Raw genomic sequence first — 18,762 nt, 5'->3', positions numbered from 1 at the left:
GACAGCCCTTACTTTCCTGCCAGCTCAGCCATACATTCTAAAACATGCTCGCCTTTTATTTCACATGTTCAGGTATTCTGTGGGGGTTTCTCCAGACATCTGACTCACCATATTTCCTAAAACAGAACTTATCAGGTTATTTTCACTATTGCTTTTTTTTTTCCCCTGATTTGTTTTTCGTTTTTTTTGTTTTTGGTGCACTAGGTCTTCGTTGCTGCGCGTGGGCTTCAGTAGTTGTGGCACGCGGGCTCAGTAGTTGTGGCTCACGGGCTCTAGAGTACAGGCTCAGTAGTTGTGGCACACGGGCTTCGTTGCTCCTTGGCACGTGGGATCTTCCCAGACCAGGGCTCGAACCTGTGTCCCCTGCATTGGCAGGTGGATTCCTAACCACTGTGCCACCAGGGAAGTCCCTCACTATTACTGTTTAATCATGAATAATGATTCAAAATTTTCCTTATTGAGATAAATTTAGATCCGGGCTCAAAAGTGTTAGTCTCATCTATTTTACTCTTTTCTTTCTGACCTAATACATTTGGGATTTCTAAAAATATATGATCTTAAGATTGACTGCATCTTATTAAGAATGGGATAGGGCTTCCCTGGTGGCGCAGTGGTTGAGAGTCTGCCTGCCAATGCGGGAGACACGGGTTCAGGCCCTGGTCTGGGAAGATCCCACATGCCGCGGAGCACTAGGCCTGTGCGCCACAACTACTGAGCCTGCGCGTCTGGAGCCTGTGCTCCGCAACGAGAGAGGCCGTGATAGTGAGAGGCCCGCGCACCGCGATGAATAGTGGCCCCTGCTTGCCACAACTAGAGAAAGCCCTCGCACAGAAACGAAGACCCAACACAGCCATAAATAAATAAATAAATAAAAATTTTTTTAAAAGTGGGATAAATTAGTAATATTTAAAATATGAATTATGGGAACTTCCCTGGCGATCCAGTGGTTAGGACTCTGCACTTCCACTGCAGGGGGCATAGGTTTGATCCCTGGTTGGGAAACTAAGATCCTGGTTGGGGAACTAAGATTTTTTTGCCACGTGGCAGAGCCAAAAAAATAAAATAAACAAGATAAATATGAATTATGTTTAAGAGAGTGATAGAACTTCAGAACAGGACTCAAAGGTTACATATCTCTGGCCCTATTTTGTAAAAAAAAATATGTATCTGTGTATATATATCTCGAAAATATCGAAAGCTGGGCAAGAAAGCCAGAGGACTGAAAGAATAGAAAAAAAAGAATGTTATCAAAATGTTTATGACATGGCCCGCACATGGAGGGTACTCCCCAACATGCCACCAACCCAGGCCCTGCCCCCTTTTCCTCCTCTTTCCTATTTCTTTCCAAGAGTCCCCACTGGCTCCCCGCGCGGTCACAAACCCTTGGCCGAGTGTAGGAGCGTCTTGGTATTCAATGAACCAAATGGGTGAGTGGCTCTAGAGCCCCCATGCCCGTTCACTCAGCTTAGACAGGATTTGTCAGTCTGTCTTCAGCTCGAGAGAGAGATCCTCGCAAATCCAGTCTCTTGGGCCCCTCTCCTCTTGCTGCTTCCATCTTTCAAATTGCTCATCAAAGGGGCATGATCCTTCCCGTGTGTGTGTGTGTGTGTGTATACACACACACACATACGCACATCGTGATTTCTCCAACAGGGCTCTGTGGACACCTTCTAATGGAAGGTGGCCCAGCTCTTTGGGTTTCAGCTCCTGGGGAACCCGGTTCGGGCTTGAGTGATATTGCCTCCTCTTACCTCTCCAGCCTAGGGTTGGTAGTTATTTCCAACATCACTACACTCTAGGTCTCTCACTCTTCCCTGTTTGGCCCTCAATTCCTCCATCAGCTACGTTTCAAATTCTTTTTATTAAATTCTTACCGATGTAACTATTTGATATGGGTTCTGTTTTCCTGGGTAGACCCTAAGTGGTACAGAACCTAAACTCCCCCATTTTATAGTTGAGAAAATGTGGACCTTTTTTTCTTCCCAGTACATTTTAGAATTAGCTTAGTCATGTTCAAGGAAAACCCTTGCTAGCATTCCTGAAACCCAGGAACTTAAGGAATCTCTTCAGGTTCACAAAGTTAGTGGAAGGCCAGGTACTGGGTCCACGATGCCTTGATTCTCAAACCACTTCTCATTCTAACAAATTAAAACTTCCAGGGTAGGAAAATGGGTAACTAGAGGAGTGGGAGAGGGGCTTTTAAAAAAAATATCTATACGGTTTTGTTTCCTTGGATTTTTAACCATGTAAGTCTTTTTACCTATTTAGAATAAATAAATGAATTTTTAAGGTAAAACAAATGTCTACCTTTATACATTGTGCTGTGTAAATGTGGGTCTTTTACAAAGTGAATTTAATTTCTATTAAATGTCATTATGTTTGCTAGTTATTACTAAGTATTAGTTATCACACACACACACACACACACAAAATGTAGTTCTATATAAATAAATCTACATTAATCCCATTTGTTTTCTGCCTTCTAGAATAATGATCTCCAAGCTTTTTTTTTGGTCACATTTTCCTATTGGTAAAAGCTTTTGAGCATATACTCCCATTATATGTATATTTATTTATAATTATATTAAGTAGCTGGACCACTGAATTAATGTGTACAGTCTAAAACAATGAAAGTTGACATTTATAAAGGACAAGGTAAACAAATTAGGAGGAGAAGTTCCAAAACCTTTCCTCCATCCCAGCAGATAGTCCTGTGCACCCAACATGCACCCAGGGGACACTGTTCTAGAGAATGCCAGTCAGGAGCTGCTGGAGGGTCCCAGACACTTACTCCACTGAAGTGCGTACATGTTCACCAGACTGAATGAAAATGTTGAAAATGCTCTCTGACTTCAACTCCCTAACTTGTTCTAAGTTCCTCAGTTCAAACACAAAGCAATAAAACCAGCTCCAAAAACACCTTGGCCTCACTTCTAAGCTGTTTCTCACAGCCGTAACCAGAGTCTAACATGCTCGGCCTCTGAGGTTAGGAATCCCGTCACTAGTGTACGGTAGACTATTTACTTATCACCAAAGATAAGTAACCTTGAGATAAAATGGGAGAGGGGGAACCTAAAATATAATGACCATCACAAAAATTGACAATTTCTATCTGACTCAAAAATTTGTGATGAGAACAGTACAAAATTAAGCTATTTTCTGGAACCTTTTGGGGGTCAGTCCTTTTATCAGATGCAACGTAATGACTGTCTCCTATCTGGGTTCAAACAGTTCAAAACTAGCCCTAGAGTAACCCCTGCCAAAGTTGAAAGGTTTCACTTGGGAGTTTCTTTCTGAGTTTTCTGGAACAGTAAGCAGAGCCACTCTCTGCTCGGGGCCTCTGGAGTGCCTGCAGGGTGCTGACACCAGGATGATGCAGAGTTGAACGAGACCGTGGCTTTTCAGGTCAATGACATTTAGGAATTAATAATCAGATCACGGAGGAAAGTTCATACTTCTGAGCAGAATACTGGAAATGACTGCTTGCCAGGGAAAATAGCAGAAGGCTTCCCAGAGGGAATGGCATCTGATCTGGATGATGAGGAAGAATTATAATTCAGGAAGAAAGGAGAGGAGGAGGGGGAAGGTAAAGATAAAGCAGTCAAGGAAAGAGAAGATAAACACTGAGCACCTAACTAGGTAGATGTGTCTTATCATATAATCCTTAGGAAAGCCTTTGGAGACGGCCATCATCCCCACTGCACAGGTACAGAAACCGTGGCTCAGGAAAGTTAAGTAACTAGCACAAAGCACACATGCAGTTATCTGCTGGAGAGTTGAATTAAGGGGGCCAGTAGCTAGACAATTGCTCATAAGGGCAATTTAAGTGGTACCAAAACGTCACTGTATGTTATTTGTAAGGATACAGAGCAGTTACTTAACAGAACTACTCTTGGGAAGTATAGTGTATGTGTTGGGAAAATAAAGTATTCGTAAGCTATTTGGGGTGCTGATGTGGTCCAGATCCCCAGGGACATGTCGGGATAGCTGGTTACTAAACTCTGAAGGAGGCTATTTTCCTGTAACACTCAGGAGTAGCAGCCTCTTTAAATAAGTGCTTAACAGATATTTGAAGACTATCAATTTAAAGGGGCCCAAACGACATATACCAGGACAAAACTATAATTCAAGAAGATACATGCACCCCTATGTTCATAGCAGCACTGTTCACAATAGCCAAGACATGGAAACAACCTAAATGTCCATCGACAGATGAATGGATAAAGACAGTGTGGTTTATATCTACAACGGAATACTACTCAGCCATAAAAAAAGAATGAAATAATGCCATTTGCAGCAACATGGATGCAACTAGAGATTATCATACTAAGTGAAGTAGTAAGTCAGAAAGAGACAAATACCATATGATATCACTTATACGTGGAATCTAAAATATGGCACAAATGACTCTATCTACAAAACAGAAACAGACTCACAGACATAGAGAACAGACTTGCGGCTGCCAAGGGGAAGGGGAGTGGGGGAGGGAAGAACTGGGAGTTTGGGATAAGCAGATGCAAACTATTATATATAGGATGGATAAACAACAAGGTCCTACAGTATAGCACAGGGAACTGTATTCAATATACTGTGAGAAACCATAATAGAAAAGAATATTTTAAAAAGAATGTATATATGTGTATAACTGAGTCACTTTGCTCTACGGCAGAAATTAACACAACATTGTAAATCAACTATACTTTAATTTAAAAAATAAATAAGATTAAATAATAAGGGGCCCAAACAAATAGTGTGTCCAGATACCTGACTTGTTCTGAGTGGTTATAGAAGGGTCAGTCCTAAATCTGTTTAACTGCAAAGCAGGTGCTCAAAGCCTGTAGCTTGGGGCTGAAAGGTACATAGACAGGCAGGCAGATGGACAGACAGGGAGAGACACAGAGATGGGGAAGAATTCAAAAGTGATTCTAAAGACTGCTTCTCACAGGAGTGTCTGATAGTAACCCTAGCATTGCGTTTTCAACTTTTTATCACCACCACAGAATTTTCAGGTAGCTTAAATCCTATAGGGAACAAGATGAGATAAGAATGAGTGAACAGATAGATCTCCACTGATAAAGAAATCGACAACTGTGTATTTGTTATCCTCAGGAAATTACTACAATCAAGGGGAGATTCGTAAGAAGGAACTTTTGCAGAGCTGTGATGTTTTGGGGATTCCACCCTCCAACGTAATGATTATTGACAACAGGTAAACTTATCTTTTAACAAGTGGAAATTCATTGGCAATAAAAATGCAGTGGTACACTCAAAAGACACAAACATAATGTGGGTGGATAAGAACATCTTACTTGAGAAGTCTACAGAAAATAGTTTCACGTTTGTTTGTTTGTTTTTTTATAAATTTATTTATTTATTTATTTTTGGCTGTGTTGGGTTTTCGTTTCTGTGCGAGGGCTTTCTCTAGTTGCGGCAAGCGGCGGCCACTCTTCATCGCGGTGCGCGGGCCTCTCACTATCGTGGCCTCACTTGTTGCGGAGCACAGGCTCCAGACACACAGGCTCAGTAGTTGTGGCTCATGGGCCTAGTTGCTCCACGGGCATGTGGGATCTTCCCAGACCAGGGCTCGAACCCGTGTCCCCTGCATTAGCAAGCAGATTCTCAACCACTGCGCCACCAGGGAAGCCCCCTCACATTTGTTTTTAAGTGACAGTGTAGTGCAAGTGAATTTTTTCAACTTGTGTTCAGATTTTGTCTTAAGATAGCTGTTTCTCTTGAATCTTAAAAAAAAATTATTAGAAAAAATTTCAGGGACTTCCCTGGCGGTCCAGTGGTTAAGACTCTGCGCTTCCATTGCAGGGGCCACGGGTTCGATCCCTGGTCCGGGAACTAAGATCCCGTATGCCGCAGCCAAAAAAAAAAAGTCAAAAGTGTAAAGAACAGTATTACGAACCCCACATGCCTGTAATCTGAGACCAGTGATTGTCAAGCCTTTGCTGTACGTACTTCATCTAACCCCACATAACATCTGTTGTGTGTGAAGTTGTGGTTTTTTTGCAGTTATAACTTAGCTGTTAAATATTTTTTAAAAATTTTTATTGGAGTAGAGTTGATTTACTCTGTTGTGTTAGTTTCAGGTGTACAGCAAAGTGACTCAGTTATACATATACATGTATCCACTCTTGTTTAGATTATTTTCCCATATAGGCCATTACAGCGTATTGAGTAGACTTCCCGTGCTCTACAGTAGGTCCTTATTAGTTATCTGTTTTATATATAGTAGTGCGTATGTGTCAATCCCAGTCTCCCAGTTTATCCCTCCTGTGTGTGAAGTATTTTAAAGAAAACCCAACCATCAGGTTATTCTATCCCTACGTACTTCGGGATACATCTCTTAAGAAGATAGACTTCTTTTTCATGCAGCCACAATGTCATTATTATCCATCTAACAAAATTAATAGTAACAGCAATTCCTTGGTTTCTCCAACAACCAGTCCATTTTGAGCTACTCCAAGTAGCTCAAAAATGAATGTCTTTTCACAGTTGGTTTGTTCAAATCAGGATGTAAACAAAGTGCACACATTATACCTGGTTGATATGCTGCGTGTCCCTCCCCCCCGCCAACCTTGTCACTGATTGTTGAAAACCTGAGTCAGTTGTCGTACAGAAGGATTTGTCTGTCTGCTCCCTCGTGGTTTTACCTAAGTAGTTCCTCTATCCTCCATATTTCTTGCAAACTGGAAATGAACGCTAACTTTCAGGGGCAAGAAGCTGCACTATGTACTCCCTGTTCCGTCATTTCAGGACATGTGCTGTCTGTCTCACTTTCAGTCATGCATGTGACTATCTGTCACACGTACTGTGTGCCTCTTAGTGAGCTCACGTGGCAGTGGCCGCCCCTTTCACTGTAAAGACCCACATCAGCCTTTCACGCGGTGCTTTCACGAATCCTTAATTAACCAGAAGTTGCAAAACGGTGACTTTCTAAATGTCTCCTGCGTTCCAAATGTATTAGCTATACATTCTTCTGTAAAGCAGAACTTTATCAACTGGGGCTATTTAGTTATCCTGATAGGTACTTTGATCCCAAAAGACAGGCTAAATGCTTAATTCTTTCTCTTTAATTGCCGTTTTCAGAATAGGAGTTGATCCCCTACATACCTCCGATGGCAACCCATTGTTTGTTTGCTTGTTTCTTGGATGGGGAGGCCACTGCTTTATTTCATTAGGAACTTCTGTGTTCACGTGTTCGGTTTTTCAGTTTAAGTCATTGCGTTCTTTGATACTCCAGTTGTCTCCTCTTTGGCCTCTTCATGTTGGCTCATGCATCCTTTTGATAAGAAACGAAGACTCTGACTTAATTTATTACAATTTTTACATATCCCGAAGATCATGCAGCTTCAGCAATATCCCCTACTTTGAAGATGCTACAGTAGGGGGTTAGTAAACTTGTTAAAAATAAATACTTCAAGAAGCCAGTTTGAAGATTCAAGGAAACCAGGTATCTTAGTCTGCTCAGGCTGCCATGGCAAAATACCAGAGACTGGGTGGCTTAAACAACAGAAGTTTATTTTTTTTAATATTTATTTATTTGGTGGCGCTGGGTCTTAGTTGTGGCACGTGGGCTCCTTAGTTGCAGCAGGCGGGCTCCTTAGTTGTAGCATGCAAACTCTTAGTTGCGGCATGCACGCAGGATCTAGTTCCCTGACCAGGGATCAAGCCCGGGACCCCTGCATTGGGAGTGCAGAGTCTTAACCACTGCGCCACCAGGGAAGTCCCCAGAAATGTATTTTTTTCTCACAGTTCTGGAGGCTGGAAATATAAGATCAAGGTGCAGCAGGGTCGATTTCTGGAGAGAGTTTGCTTCTTGGTGTGCGGATGGCCGTCTCCTCACTGCTCACATGTAGCAGGGAGAGAGAAGTTTCTCTCTTCCTCTTCTTATAAGACCACCAGTCTTACAGGGTTAGGGTCCCACCATTATGACCTCACTTAACCTTAATTACCTCCTAAAGACCCCGTCTCCAAATACAGTCACATTGTGGATTAGGGCTTCAACACATGAATTTTGGGAGGACACGATTCAGTCCCTAGCAGCATGCAACGTTTAGTCTTTCAGCTTCTCATTTCCTAACCCAGAAAAAGCAGAGCTTTGGAATCTTGCTTTGGGTTATTTAGATGGGTCAAAGAGAAGAATGAAGGGGAGAAAGAGAAAAAAAAAAAAGTTTTATGGAGGACCTACACTCGGAATAATAATGGTAAATGTATATTAAACTGTTATTGTCAGTGCCAAAGACCATGCTAAATAGGTGATCTTAAAACCTTCAAAATAATCCAATTACTTCTTCCATGTTATAGGTAAGAAACAGGCCTCGTGAGAGGTTGAGTCATTTGCCCGGGGTCATCCAGCTAATATGTGGTAGAGCTGGCGTTCCAGCTGAGGCTCTCTGGTCACTGTGCTTTGTCAACTCCATGAAGGACTCACAATTTCACAAAGGTCATCTCATTTCATTCTTCCACTAACTGTAGAAAGATAGGTCTTTATTATCCTTTGTAGTTTCACACGAAGAAACTAAAGCTTAAGAGACTCGTCTGAGGCCAGACATTTAGCAAATGGCCGTCATTGCTAGGGTTCGAAAGCACAAAGGAAGACAGAATTGATTCCTGACTTTCTGCGAGAAAGTAGGTCACCACTTTGTTAGTGTATTTGAAAGACCAATATGTGTTTAAGAGAACACTTGGTTGATGTTGTGTGCTTTCTTCCATTGTTCCGAACTTCGTGGCTGGATTTCAGGGAGACATTTAGCCAGAGGAGCTCAGTCAAGTAAACCCTTATCCAGGGACTTCCCTGGTGGCGCAGTGGATAAGACTCCACGCTCCCAATGCAGCAGGCCCGGGTTCGATCCCTGGTCAGGGAACTAGATCCCACATGCATGCCACAATTAAGAGTTTGCATGACACAACTAAGGAGCCCACATGCTGCAACTAAGGAGCCCGCCTGCTGCAACTAAGAGCCTATGCGAGCAAATAAATAAATAAATATTTTTTAAAAAAGTAAACCCTTAGCCAACCCCTTAAAGAGGGAAAAAAGTTCAGGTCTCAAGACGAGAAGGCATCTCAGTAATCAGACAACCAAATGGATACTTTGGGTAACTTTACCTAGTTCCTTAACATCTGTGGGTTCTGCTAATTTAATGAATCATATGATATTTAACTGCATGTTATTAACAGATGCAGATTAAGTGCCTGGACTGGGAAAGGCGCTGTGCTAGATGCTGAAGAAAGAGAAGAAAAGTTCAAGGTCCAGGAGCCGGGTAATAGGTGTTGGCCTGACAGTCACCACTGCTGAGTTTGCAGAAACGTTCATTGTGCCAAGGTTCAGGCCTAGAAGGAGCTTAGAGACCCTCTCCAGGATACTTGGGAATTGAATGTGATTGGGAAATGCAACCTACAGATTTAGTATCCATTTGTTGCTTTTGTGCTTCTTAATATATTAGGAAGAGTCCATAGCATTACTTCATTCACATTTCAAAACAAAACAAAAAGTAAACACACATTTCTGTACACATAGATAATTTCTAAAAGAACATATACCAGACTCGTTAATAGTAGCTGCTACTTAACTGGACCAGGGAAGGACACTTGCACTTCTTAATTCCGCAGAATTCTGTACAGTTTTATTTTGCTTTTGCTTTTTTAGGAAGCCTATGTTACTTTTTAAAGTACAAGCAGAAACGCACATATATGGAATCTAAAAAAAAAAAAAATGGTACTGATGAACCTAGTGGCAGGGCAGGAATAAAGATGCAAACATAGAGAACGGACTTGAGGACACGGTGGGGAAGGGTCGGCTGGGACGAAGTGAGAGAGTAGCACTGACATATACACACTGCCAAATGTGAAATGGATGGCTAGTGGGAAGCAGCCGCATAGCGCAGGGAGATCAGCTCGGTGCTTTGTGATGACATAGAGGACTGGGATAGAGAGGGTGGGAGGGAGGCTCAAGAGGGAGGGGATGTGGGGACATACGTATACAGATGGCTGATTCGCTTGGTTGTACAGCAGAAACTAACACAACACTGTAAAGCAATTATACTCCAATAAAGATGTAAAAAAAAAAAAAAAAAGTACAAGCAGACCTCAGACATATCACAGGTTCGGGTCCAGCCCACTGCAATAAAGCGAATATCACAATAAAGCAAGTCACAGGAACGTTTTGGTTTCCCAGTGCATATAAAAGTTACGTCGACACTATAGTGTATTAAGTATGCAGTAGCATTATGTCTAAAAAGACAACATACATAGTTTAATTAAAAAATAGATATCATCTAAGCCTTCAGCAAGTTGTAATAACTACATCAAAGATCATTGATCATAGTTCACCATAACAAATATGATGATAATAACGAAAAAGCTTGAAATGTTAGAAGAATTACTGAAATGTGACACAGAGACATGAAGAGCGCAAATGCTGTTGGAAAAGTGGCGCCAATAGACTTGCTCTCACACAGTTGCCACAAACCTTCAATTTATAAAAAAATGCAGCATCTCTGAAGCGCAATAAAGTGAAGCACAATGAAACGGTTATACTGATGTATTATATTTTTTAAAGACTATTCCACCTAAGTAATAAAACATTCTTCCCTCTGTACTCAGCTTCTATCCCTACAAGTGAAGGCTAAATTAGAAATAATTCTGCGTATGTTTTGATAATATTTGATTTGATAAGTTCAAAACATAGAATAGAATTCCTTGAAAAGATAAAAATGCTTTTAAGCCTTTTTATAAACACTGTGCTTGTCTCATGGGCCTCATTCTGGAGGATGAGTGGGCACAGGGTCAGATAAGCTGCTCCAAAGGGCTCTGGCTGGAAATGCGGGGTTCAAGGGGGGCCTGGTTGTGACAGAATAAAACAAAGCAGACCCTCTGGTTATAACCCAGGCCCATTAAAATGCTTCCGGGCCCAATGACCAACTGTTGGGCAAAACTTGGGGGGTCTCAGAGCTGATCGTGGTCTGATCCCTGCTCCCATCGTCCTGCACCTGCAATGCCACGTCACAGCTATTCCCACAACCAAAACAGGGAGGACTCCCAGCGCCCCAACCTGTGTCCTCGTATGTAAGCTGGGCTGCAAACACACCACGCTTTCCTCTGCGTCCACACCCATGCATGTGCCTGGCCCTCTTCCACACGCTTCCTCTCTTCCCAGCACCCCACACCCTGGCCCTCTAGCAAACTCCTCTTCATCCTTCAAACCCCAGCTCAAGATTACCTTAGATTCTGCAGCACCATCCCTGATTTGCCCAGATTTTCTTAGGCACTTTGGTTATATTCTCATTGTCCCGTTCTATCCTAGCACATACACTAATTTTTTAATCCAATAAATCCACGCAAATCATACAGTGAAAGAGAGGCCACAAAGCAGAGAGTCTGGGACTGTTGGGGTCATGTTTGTAATTAAACCCCCCCCCCATCTCAAGACCCAGTAAGAGCCTTCCCCCTCCAAAAACCGGAAAAGACCGTATGCCGACTGCCAAAGTGGGTCTGACCAAGCGTCCTCTCACTATTAGAGACGAAAACAAAGCTCCACGCAGGCTTTCTCCAAATACACAAAGAAGTGCCTGGGCACAGGGCAAGGGCACAGCTCCAGTCCCAGTTGGCAAGAGCAGGGCAGGGCTCCCGTCCTCCCAAAGGGCGCAAAGGACAGGAATGTTTCCTAGAAAAGGAACCAGGGGAGGAGACCGAAGTGGACCGAGCTGATACGGAGCTACTGTGTGAACGTGGAAAGCCGCTTCCCTGCTACTTCAAAGGCGGGTTATTGTGGGAGCTGAAGGGAGGCTGGGTCTTTAAGTCACATGACTGGTCTTCAAGTCACATAAGTCAGTATAGAAGTAGAGTGGGACCAGGGAGGGTGGGCTTAACAAAGCACGTATTTGTGGCTGATTCTACTCCTTGAAAGAGGCTGCAAATATACCACAAAAATAGGATTCAAGGGACTGTGTATTGTGATATTCATTACAGCACTCTTCATAATAGCAAAAAGTTGGTAGCAACCTAATTTAGCCGTAGGCAATTAATTATATAGCCATGGTCCAGAACATTAAACCACAATTCAGAGTTTTCTCTGCACAGTTAATAACCCAGGAAGATGTTCATAATATAATGTTGAGTTTAAAAAGCAGTGTATACTTTCTTTACACTTTTCTGTATTTTCCATAGTTTTGATAGTGAGCATACATTACTTGTAAACCAAAAGTTTCATTAGATTTATTTTAAAATATTTTATTTCTGGGAATTCCCTGGCGGTCCAGTGGTTAGGCCATCCGAAACTTCTACTGAATGTTATTGTCTTCAACTGCAGCTCTTCAGATATTCTCTTTCCTTTACCATGGAGGCACCTTTATTTTTCGTGCATTTTCTTTTTTTTAATTCATTTTATTTATTTATTTTTGGCTGCGTTGGGTCTTTGTTGCTGCACACGGGCTTTCTCTAGTTGCAGCAAGCAGGAGCTACTCTTTGTTGCGGTGCGAGGGCTTCGCATTGCGGTGTCTTCTTTTATTGCAGAGCACAGGCTCCTAGGCGCGCGGGCTTCAGTAGTTGTGGCGCACGGGCTTAGCTGCTCCGTGGCATGTGGGATCTACCCAGACCAGGGCTCGAACCTGTGTCCCCTGCATTGGCAGGCAGATTCTTAACCACTGCGCCACCAGGGAAGCCCTTGTGTTTTTTCTTATTCGCCTTTTGGTACTCTCCTGGGGCAAGGAGACATGATGTCACAGTACTAGAAATAGCTTATCAACATGATTCTCCTTCAAAGTGTGCTTCTCCTTGACCATTATTATCTCTGGTTCTCACAGTGCTAATCAAAGAGTACTGGTGCCTCTGAGGATGGTGAGGTTGATTTTGAGGGACTTTCAAATCCTGCTAAAAGCAGATGCAAGGTAGAGCATCTGCTGGCCAGCTGTATGCCCCTCTTTCTGGGGCAGATCTTACAGTATTAGGCGGGTATGTTTATGTTTTCTGATTTTCTGATATGGTGGGGGTTTTTTTGCTTCATCAAAGTCGATGCTCTATAACTGTTATTCCTTTTGTTGTTTTCGATGGAGTTTGAGGGAAGAGAGTGAAGTGGAAATGTCACTGGCACTGTAAGTGGAAGTCCATATTTCCACTTGAACGGAGTCCTGCTAGCAGGTGAAGGGAGAATGAGTAAGAGGAAATCAAGACCAGAGAAAAGAAAATGAGCGAAGTACAGTATGACAGAAAGAGCTCTGGTCCAGGGGTCGTGAAATGGGGCTTCAGGTTGTAGCTCTGCCACAAACCGGCTGTGTTCCCTTTGGCAAATAATGTCCCCTCTCTGGGCTTCTCTTTTCTTATACGTACAATGACTGGATGAGATGGCGACTTTACCTCAAGCGCCTAGATCTTATCAGGAGCAGAGCAGGACATGTTTCGATACGGTTGTTCTTCTACAAATGGAGGTTTATGTGCTCAGCTTGGCAATATAGCTGATATACTTTTAAGTGCTTTCCATTTTACGAAGCACTTGTACATTTCATGACATCCACGGTAGACTATGTCCATTGTGACATGCTGGGGTCCTTTCATCAGACAGCTGAATAGGGATGTAAAAAACTAAACAGCAGACCTTTTAATAACCAAAGTAAGTTTAGCCAGCTCACCCTTACCTCTGCTGTCTTAGTCCATTTGGACTGCTGTAACAAAAATGCCACAGATCGGGTGGCTCATAAGCAACAGAAATTTACGTCTCACAGTTCTGGAGGCTGAGAAGTCCAAGGTCATAGTGTCAGCAGATTTGGTGTCTGGTGAGGGCCTGTTTACTGGTTCACAGATGGCTCTCTTCTTGCTGTATCCTCTCCTGGCAAAAGCGGCAAGGGAGCTCTCTGGGGTCTCTATTATAAGGACACTAATCCCATTCATGGGGGGGCTCTGCCCTCATGACCTCATCACCTCCCAAAGGCCCCACCTCCAAATACCATCACATTGGGGAAACAGGTTTCAACATACGAATTTTGAGGGGACACAAATATTCAGTCTATAGCATCTACAAAAATTGTACTAGGAACCAAAAACTTTGGATAAAAGGCAACTAATTCTCTACCATGCAAGTCTTATAGACAAAGAGTGTTAGGATCCAGAAGAAAGGTTATTGGGTCAGTTTTTCAGATTATTTCTCCATAACACCGAGTTCCAAGAAATAATTCTTAGTCATTTGTGGGATGTTCCAGAGAGCCCTTGGGATAAGAAAAATTGCAGCTGCCTGTATGTGTTGCAATTTAAGACGATGTGGTAGTACTTTGGCAAAACTGTCATGGTGAGATAGACCTAGTTCCGCAAGGCTGAGCCACAGCTTAACTAGCCAGTTTCTGTACTGGAAGGATTTATAGGATTTATTCTTTTTTAGGTTTTCTTTTTCTTTCTTTTTTTAATAATACTGTTACCCTCATATATACAGTCAGTTGGTTTTCAACAGGGCTGCTAAGGCAGTTCAATGGGGCAACAATACTCTTTTCCACAAATGGATATCCACATACGAAAGAACAAACTTGGACCCCTTCCCTACACTAAACCCAAAAATTAGCTCAAAAAGACCTAAATATAAGAGCTAAAACTATAAAACTCTTGAAAGAAAATATAGGAGCAAATCTTCATGCACTTGTGTTAGGCAAAGCCCTCTTAGATATGACACCAAAAGCACATACAACCAACAAAAGAAAAAATAGACTTCATCATCAAAATTAAAAACTTTAGTGCCCGATGCATACTGTCAAGAGAGTGAAAAGACAACTCACAGAATGAGAGAAAATATTTGCAAATCATACATCTGATAAGGGATTAATACCCAGATAAGATAGATAGGTAGATAGATATAAATGTAATATACCTTATATACTATATATAGTATAGTATACATAACAGATAAAATAATATATAAAGGACTTGAATAGCTATTTCTCCAAAGAAGATATACAAATGGCCAATAAGCATAGGAAAAGATGTTCAACATCACTAGTCATTACAGGAATAGAAATCAAAACCACTGTGAGACACTACTTCACACCGACTAGGCTGACCATTTTTTAAAAATAAAATTAAAAGGGAAATACCAAGTGTAGGCCAGGATTCAGAGAAATTGGAACCCTCATCTACTGGTGGGTTTGTAAAATAGTTCAGTCATCATGTAAAACAGTTTGGCAGTTCCTCAAAAACTTAAATACAGAATTACCATTACCCAGCAATTCTATTCCAAAGTAAAGACCTAAAAGAATTGAAAACAGACATTCAAACAAAAACGTGTACATGAATGTGCACAGCAGCACTGTACACAGTAGTCAAAAGTTAGAAACAACTCAGATTCCCATCAGCTGATGAATGGGCACACAAAGTGTGGTCTACCCACAGAGTGGAACATTATTCAACCACGAAAAGGAGTGAAGTACTGATACATGCTCCAGTGTGGATGAACCTAAAAAGAAGCCAGATAACAAACAGCCACATAGCGTATGAGTCCGTTTATCCGAAACACCCAGAACAGGCAGAATCCATGGAGACAGAGAGTAGATTAGTGGCTGCCAGGAGTGGGGAGGAGAGGGGAGTGGGGAGGGACTCATAATGGGGTTTATTTTTTTGAGGTGATGAAAATGTCCTAAAATTGACTGCAGTGACGGTTGCACGACTCTGTTAACATACTAAAAACAAAAACACATTGAATTGTGCACTTTAAGTGAGTGAACTGCGTAGCATGTGAATTCTATCTCAACCAAGCTGTTATGAAAATAATAGTAACATTTAATAATAGAACATTTACAATGTTCATTGTGAAAACAAACAGTACAAAAATATATCAAGTGAAAAAAATGAATGTCTCCTTCCATACACTTCTCGCCTCAGAACAAACCACCGTTAACCTCTTGATGTGTAAACTTCCATACCTTCAATACTTCACAAATATATGTTTACATACAAACACAAATATAGTTCATTTTTCAGTACTGCATACTATTCCATGGGATACCTGTATAATTTATTTGGCTAATAAAACTGTCCCGTGGCCTTGCTAGAAACATCATTAACCATCGTGAAATAAGTCCCCATGGCCGCTCACTCTGGCGTGATACATTGAGTAAAACACTGTTTAATTATACACCAGTGTCTGCAGTGCGGGCTTCCTGCCCACCTCCAGGATAAGACCTGAGGGTCTTCCATTGCTTCGTCTTTTGTGCCAGGTAGCGCTGGGCAGCTGACAGCCACGTGTTAGAAATCATGGCTTTGGGGACTTCCCTGGCGGTCCAGTGGTTAAGACTCTGCACTCCCGATGCAGGTGGCCTGGGTTCTATCCCTGGTCGGGGAACTAGATCCCACATGCATGCTGCAACTAAGAGTTCACATGCCACAACTAAGACCCAGTGCAGCCAAATAAATAAATAAATAAAATTTTTTTTAAAAAAAATCATGGCTTCGTAGCTACACAGCAGGGGTGCTGCTTGCCTCACAGGCCCCTTACTTGAACTAAATCCGGAACCCAAAGCCTGGCAAGTATAACTGCTCAATAAGTATTAATCCCTTCCTTTTTTTTTTTTTTTCAAGGAGGTGGTAGAAACCAATTTCATGAATCTCCTAAGTCTTTGAATTATTTTTGGATATAGTCATATTACAAGTCTTTGGCTTTTAGGTCTTAGGAATGGACTTGTGGCTTCTGATTTGGCTATTAGTCTTTCTCTGACCACCAAGTTCAGACTCAATACCCTCACCTGCCCACTGAGTGCATCTGGGGGTAGTGGAGGCTTGTGCAGGGCCGGCCACAGTAGAGCAGGCGTCCCAGGCTCCCCTCTGCCTGGCTCCACACCTGGCCTGGGCTGACAGCCGGGACCAGACTCACCCCTCAAGGAGCCCCCGGGCTAGGGAGAGGATGAGCACATACACTCCATCACGCCACGGTAAGAGCAGAGATAGAGCACAAGGGCAAGGGCAGAGAAGGTCTCCAGGGAGCGCCGCTGCGCCTGACCTGAGGTATGGGGCAGGTCTTCCTAAGATGTGACTGTTCTAGTGACCTGAGCCGAGTCACGAATGCGTAAAAGGCAGGCTGGTGAAGAAGCAGCAGGGGAGCATTACAGGTGGGAAACCCAGAAGTGCCAGAGGCCCCAAGCCGTGTGGTGTGAACACCAGGGGAGTGGTGTGTCGTGCAGGCAGAGAGCAAGACGCCAGTGTCCAGCGAAGCCCTCTCTCCCCCAAGCCATCCCTTTCTGCTGCCACTTCCTTTTCCCCGTTTCTTCCTTCTCCAGTGAAACAGGATCAGCAGCTTGATAACAATAAGAGCTGACACATCCTCACCGTGTATCCAGCGCTATTCTGCATGCTTTAAATATATTAACTTGTTTGCTTCTCGGTCCTATGAGGTGGATACTGTTATTACTCCATTTTCGAAATGAAGAAACAGAGAGGTTAAGTAACTTGCCCAAAGCACACCAGGGCCACGTGGTCTCCCCTCTGCTTTGGCCTGTGCTTGCCCTGGCTTTGCATGGCCCCCCTCCATCCAAACAGACTAACTGGAATGGTATTTCATAAAATACAGGGATTGATCTGTCGGCCTGGTGCAGCAGAATTACCTGTGGTGCTTGTGGAAATGCAGGTACCTAGGCTCTACTGTAATCCTCCTGACTCTAGTGGGGTGAGGGATCCGGATTCTGCATTTTTTACAGACTCCCCAGGTGATCCTAAGGCACAGTAATGTTTGGGAACCTCTGGGCTGCTGTGTCTGAGTTGCAGGTCCAAATTCCCATGAGAGGGAAGTGGAGTGGACAAGCCTAGATCAGGTCGCCTGGGAGGAGGCATTATTTGGTCTTTTTGCTTGGCGTTCGGGCGTGGGAACAGGCTCCTGATAGGGATTCAAGAGCAGAAAGGACGGCAGGAGTGAGGAGGAAAATACCAGAATCTCCAGTCACTGGCATTCCTGGGGAAACCTCTGTGTGTAGCCCAAAGTATGCTGTCCCCTGACCCCGCACACCGATAACACAGCCTTAGCTCTGACCCCAGTCACTCCTTACAAGACTGCGGAAGCAACTAACATTGGTCCTTGGATGCAGCTCCTTGAGGAGAGGCCCTCCCCCATCTCAGCTTCCTTCTGCCCAACAGATGAGAATGAAGTTCCTTTACTTTTCACCAAACTGTCCTGCAGATTTACTCCTTCTCTGCCATCCCTTTCTCCTTGTCACCCTCCAATCCAGTGTCTTCCTTAACTTTGGAAATCACTATTTTCCGGAGGAAAAGGTGAGGCATAGAGACACCTCTTCCATTGGTCCTAGCTGAGCTGAAGAAGAATCAGAATGTCTCTCATTACTCTTATTAAGCCACCCCGAAGAAGTGTGTGGAGCAGCTACAGCATGGGATCATCAGATGACCACGTGGGCACTTTTAACCCCTCAACCTCCAGGTGGGCTAGAACGGCATCCTTTAGGAGCAGAAGTCAGGGCAGGGACCGTCAGATTCCAGGGCCAGACACACTCACAGAGCCAGAAACATGTAGGAATCCAAGTCCCAGGGGGTCCGGAGGGGCTGCAGGGGCAGAGCCAGGAGATGGGATCTGGGGAGTCAAGATCAGGTGAAAGGCTATGGAGCATGGCCAAGGCACTTAGGCTGCTGTCTAGCCCTGAGCTTCTGGTCAGACACAGGAAGCCACAGACTTGTTTTAAAGAATGAGTCACTGCGTCTCTCAAGTATTTGACCAAGACCGTCTTCCTCATCTTGTATCTCATGCGTCAGTCTTTACAGAGCTGAGCCCAGGTCCTGGTGGGG

At 43.3% G+C, this 18,762-nt stretch overlaps 1 protein-coding gene across 3 annotated transcripts in view; it reads left to right on the top strand.

The window, feature by feature from the left end:
* The window catches only part of PIGL (phosphatidylinositol glycan anchor biosynthesis class L), a gene marked incomplete at its 5' end in the record, with an annotated part of 61,886 nt that overhangs the window by 5,662 nt on the left and 37,462 nt on the right, over positions 1-18,762 (top strand). For all 3 annotated transcript variants that reach the window (XM_082441096.1, XM_082441095.1, XM_082441094.1), the window contains one exon: positions 5,110-5,209. In XM_082441096.1, the coding sequence (XP_082297222.1) occupies positions 5,110-5,209 (100 nt within the window). The remainder of the gene's footprint in view (positions 1-5,109; positions 5,210-18,762) is intronic.

This window comes from Balaenoptera physalus, assembly GCF_965194825.1.
Source record: "Balaenoptera physalus genome assembly, chromosome: 20".
In the NCBI taxonomy this organism is placed as follows: Eukaryota; Metazoa; Chordata; class Mammalia; order Artiodactyla; family Balaenopteridae; genus Balaenoptera; species Balaenoptera physalus.
The sequence above is the reverse complement of the archived record's forward strand: the minus strand, read 5'-3'. Positions and strand labels throughout refer to the sequence as shown.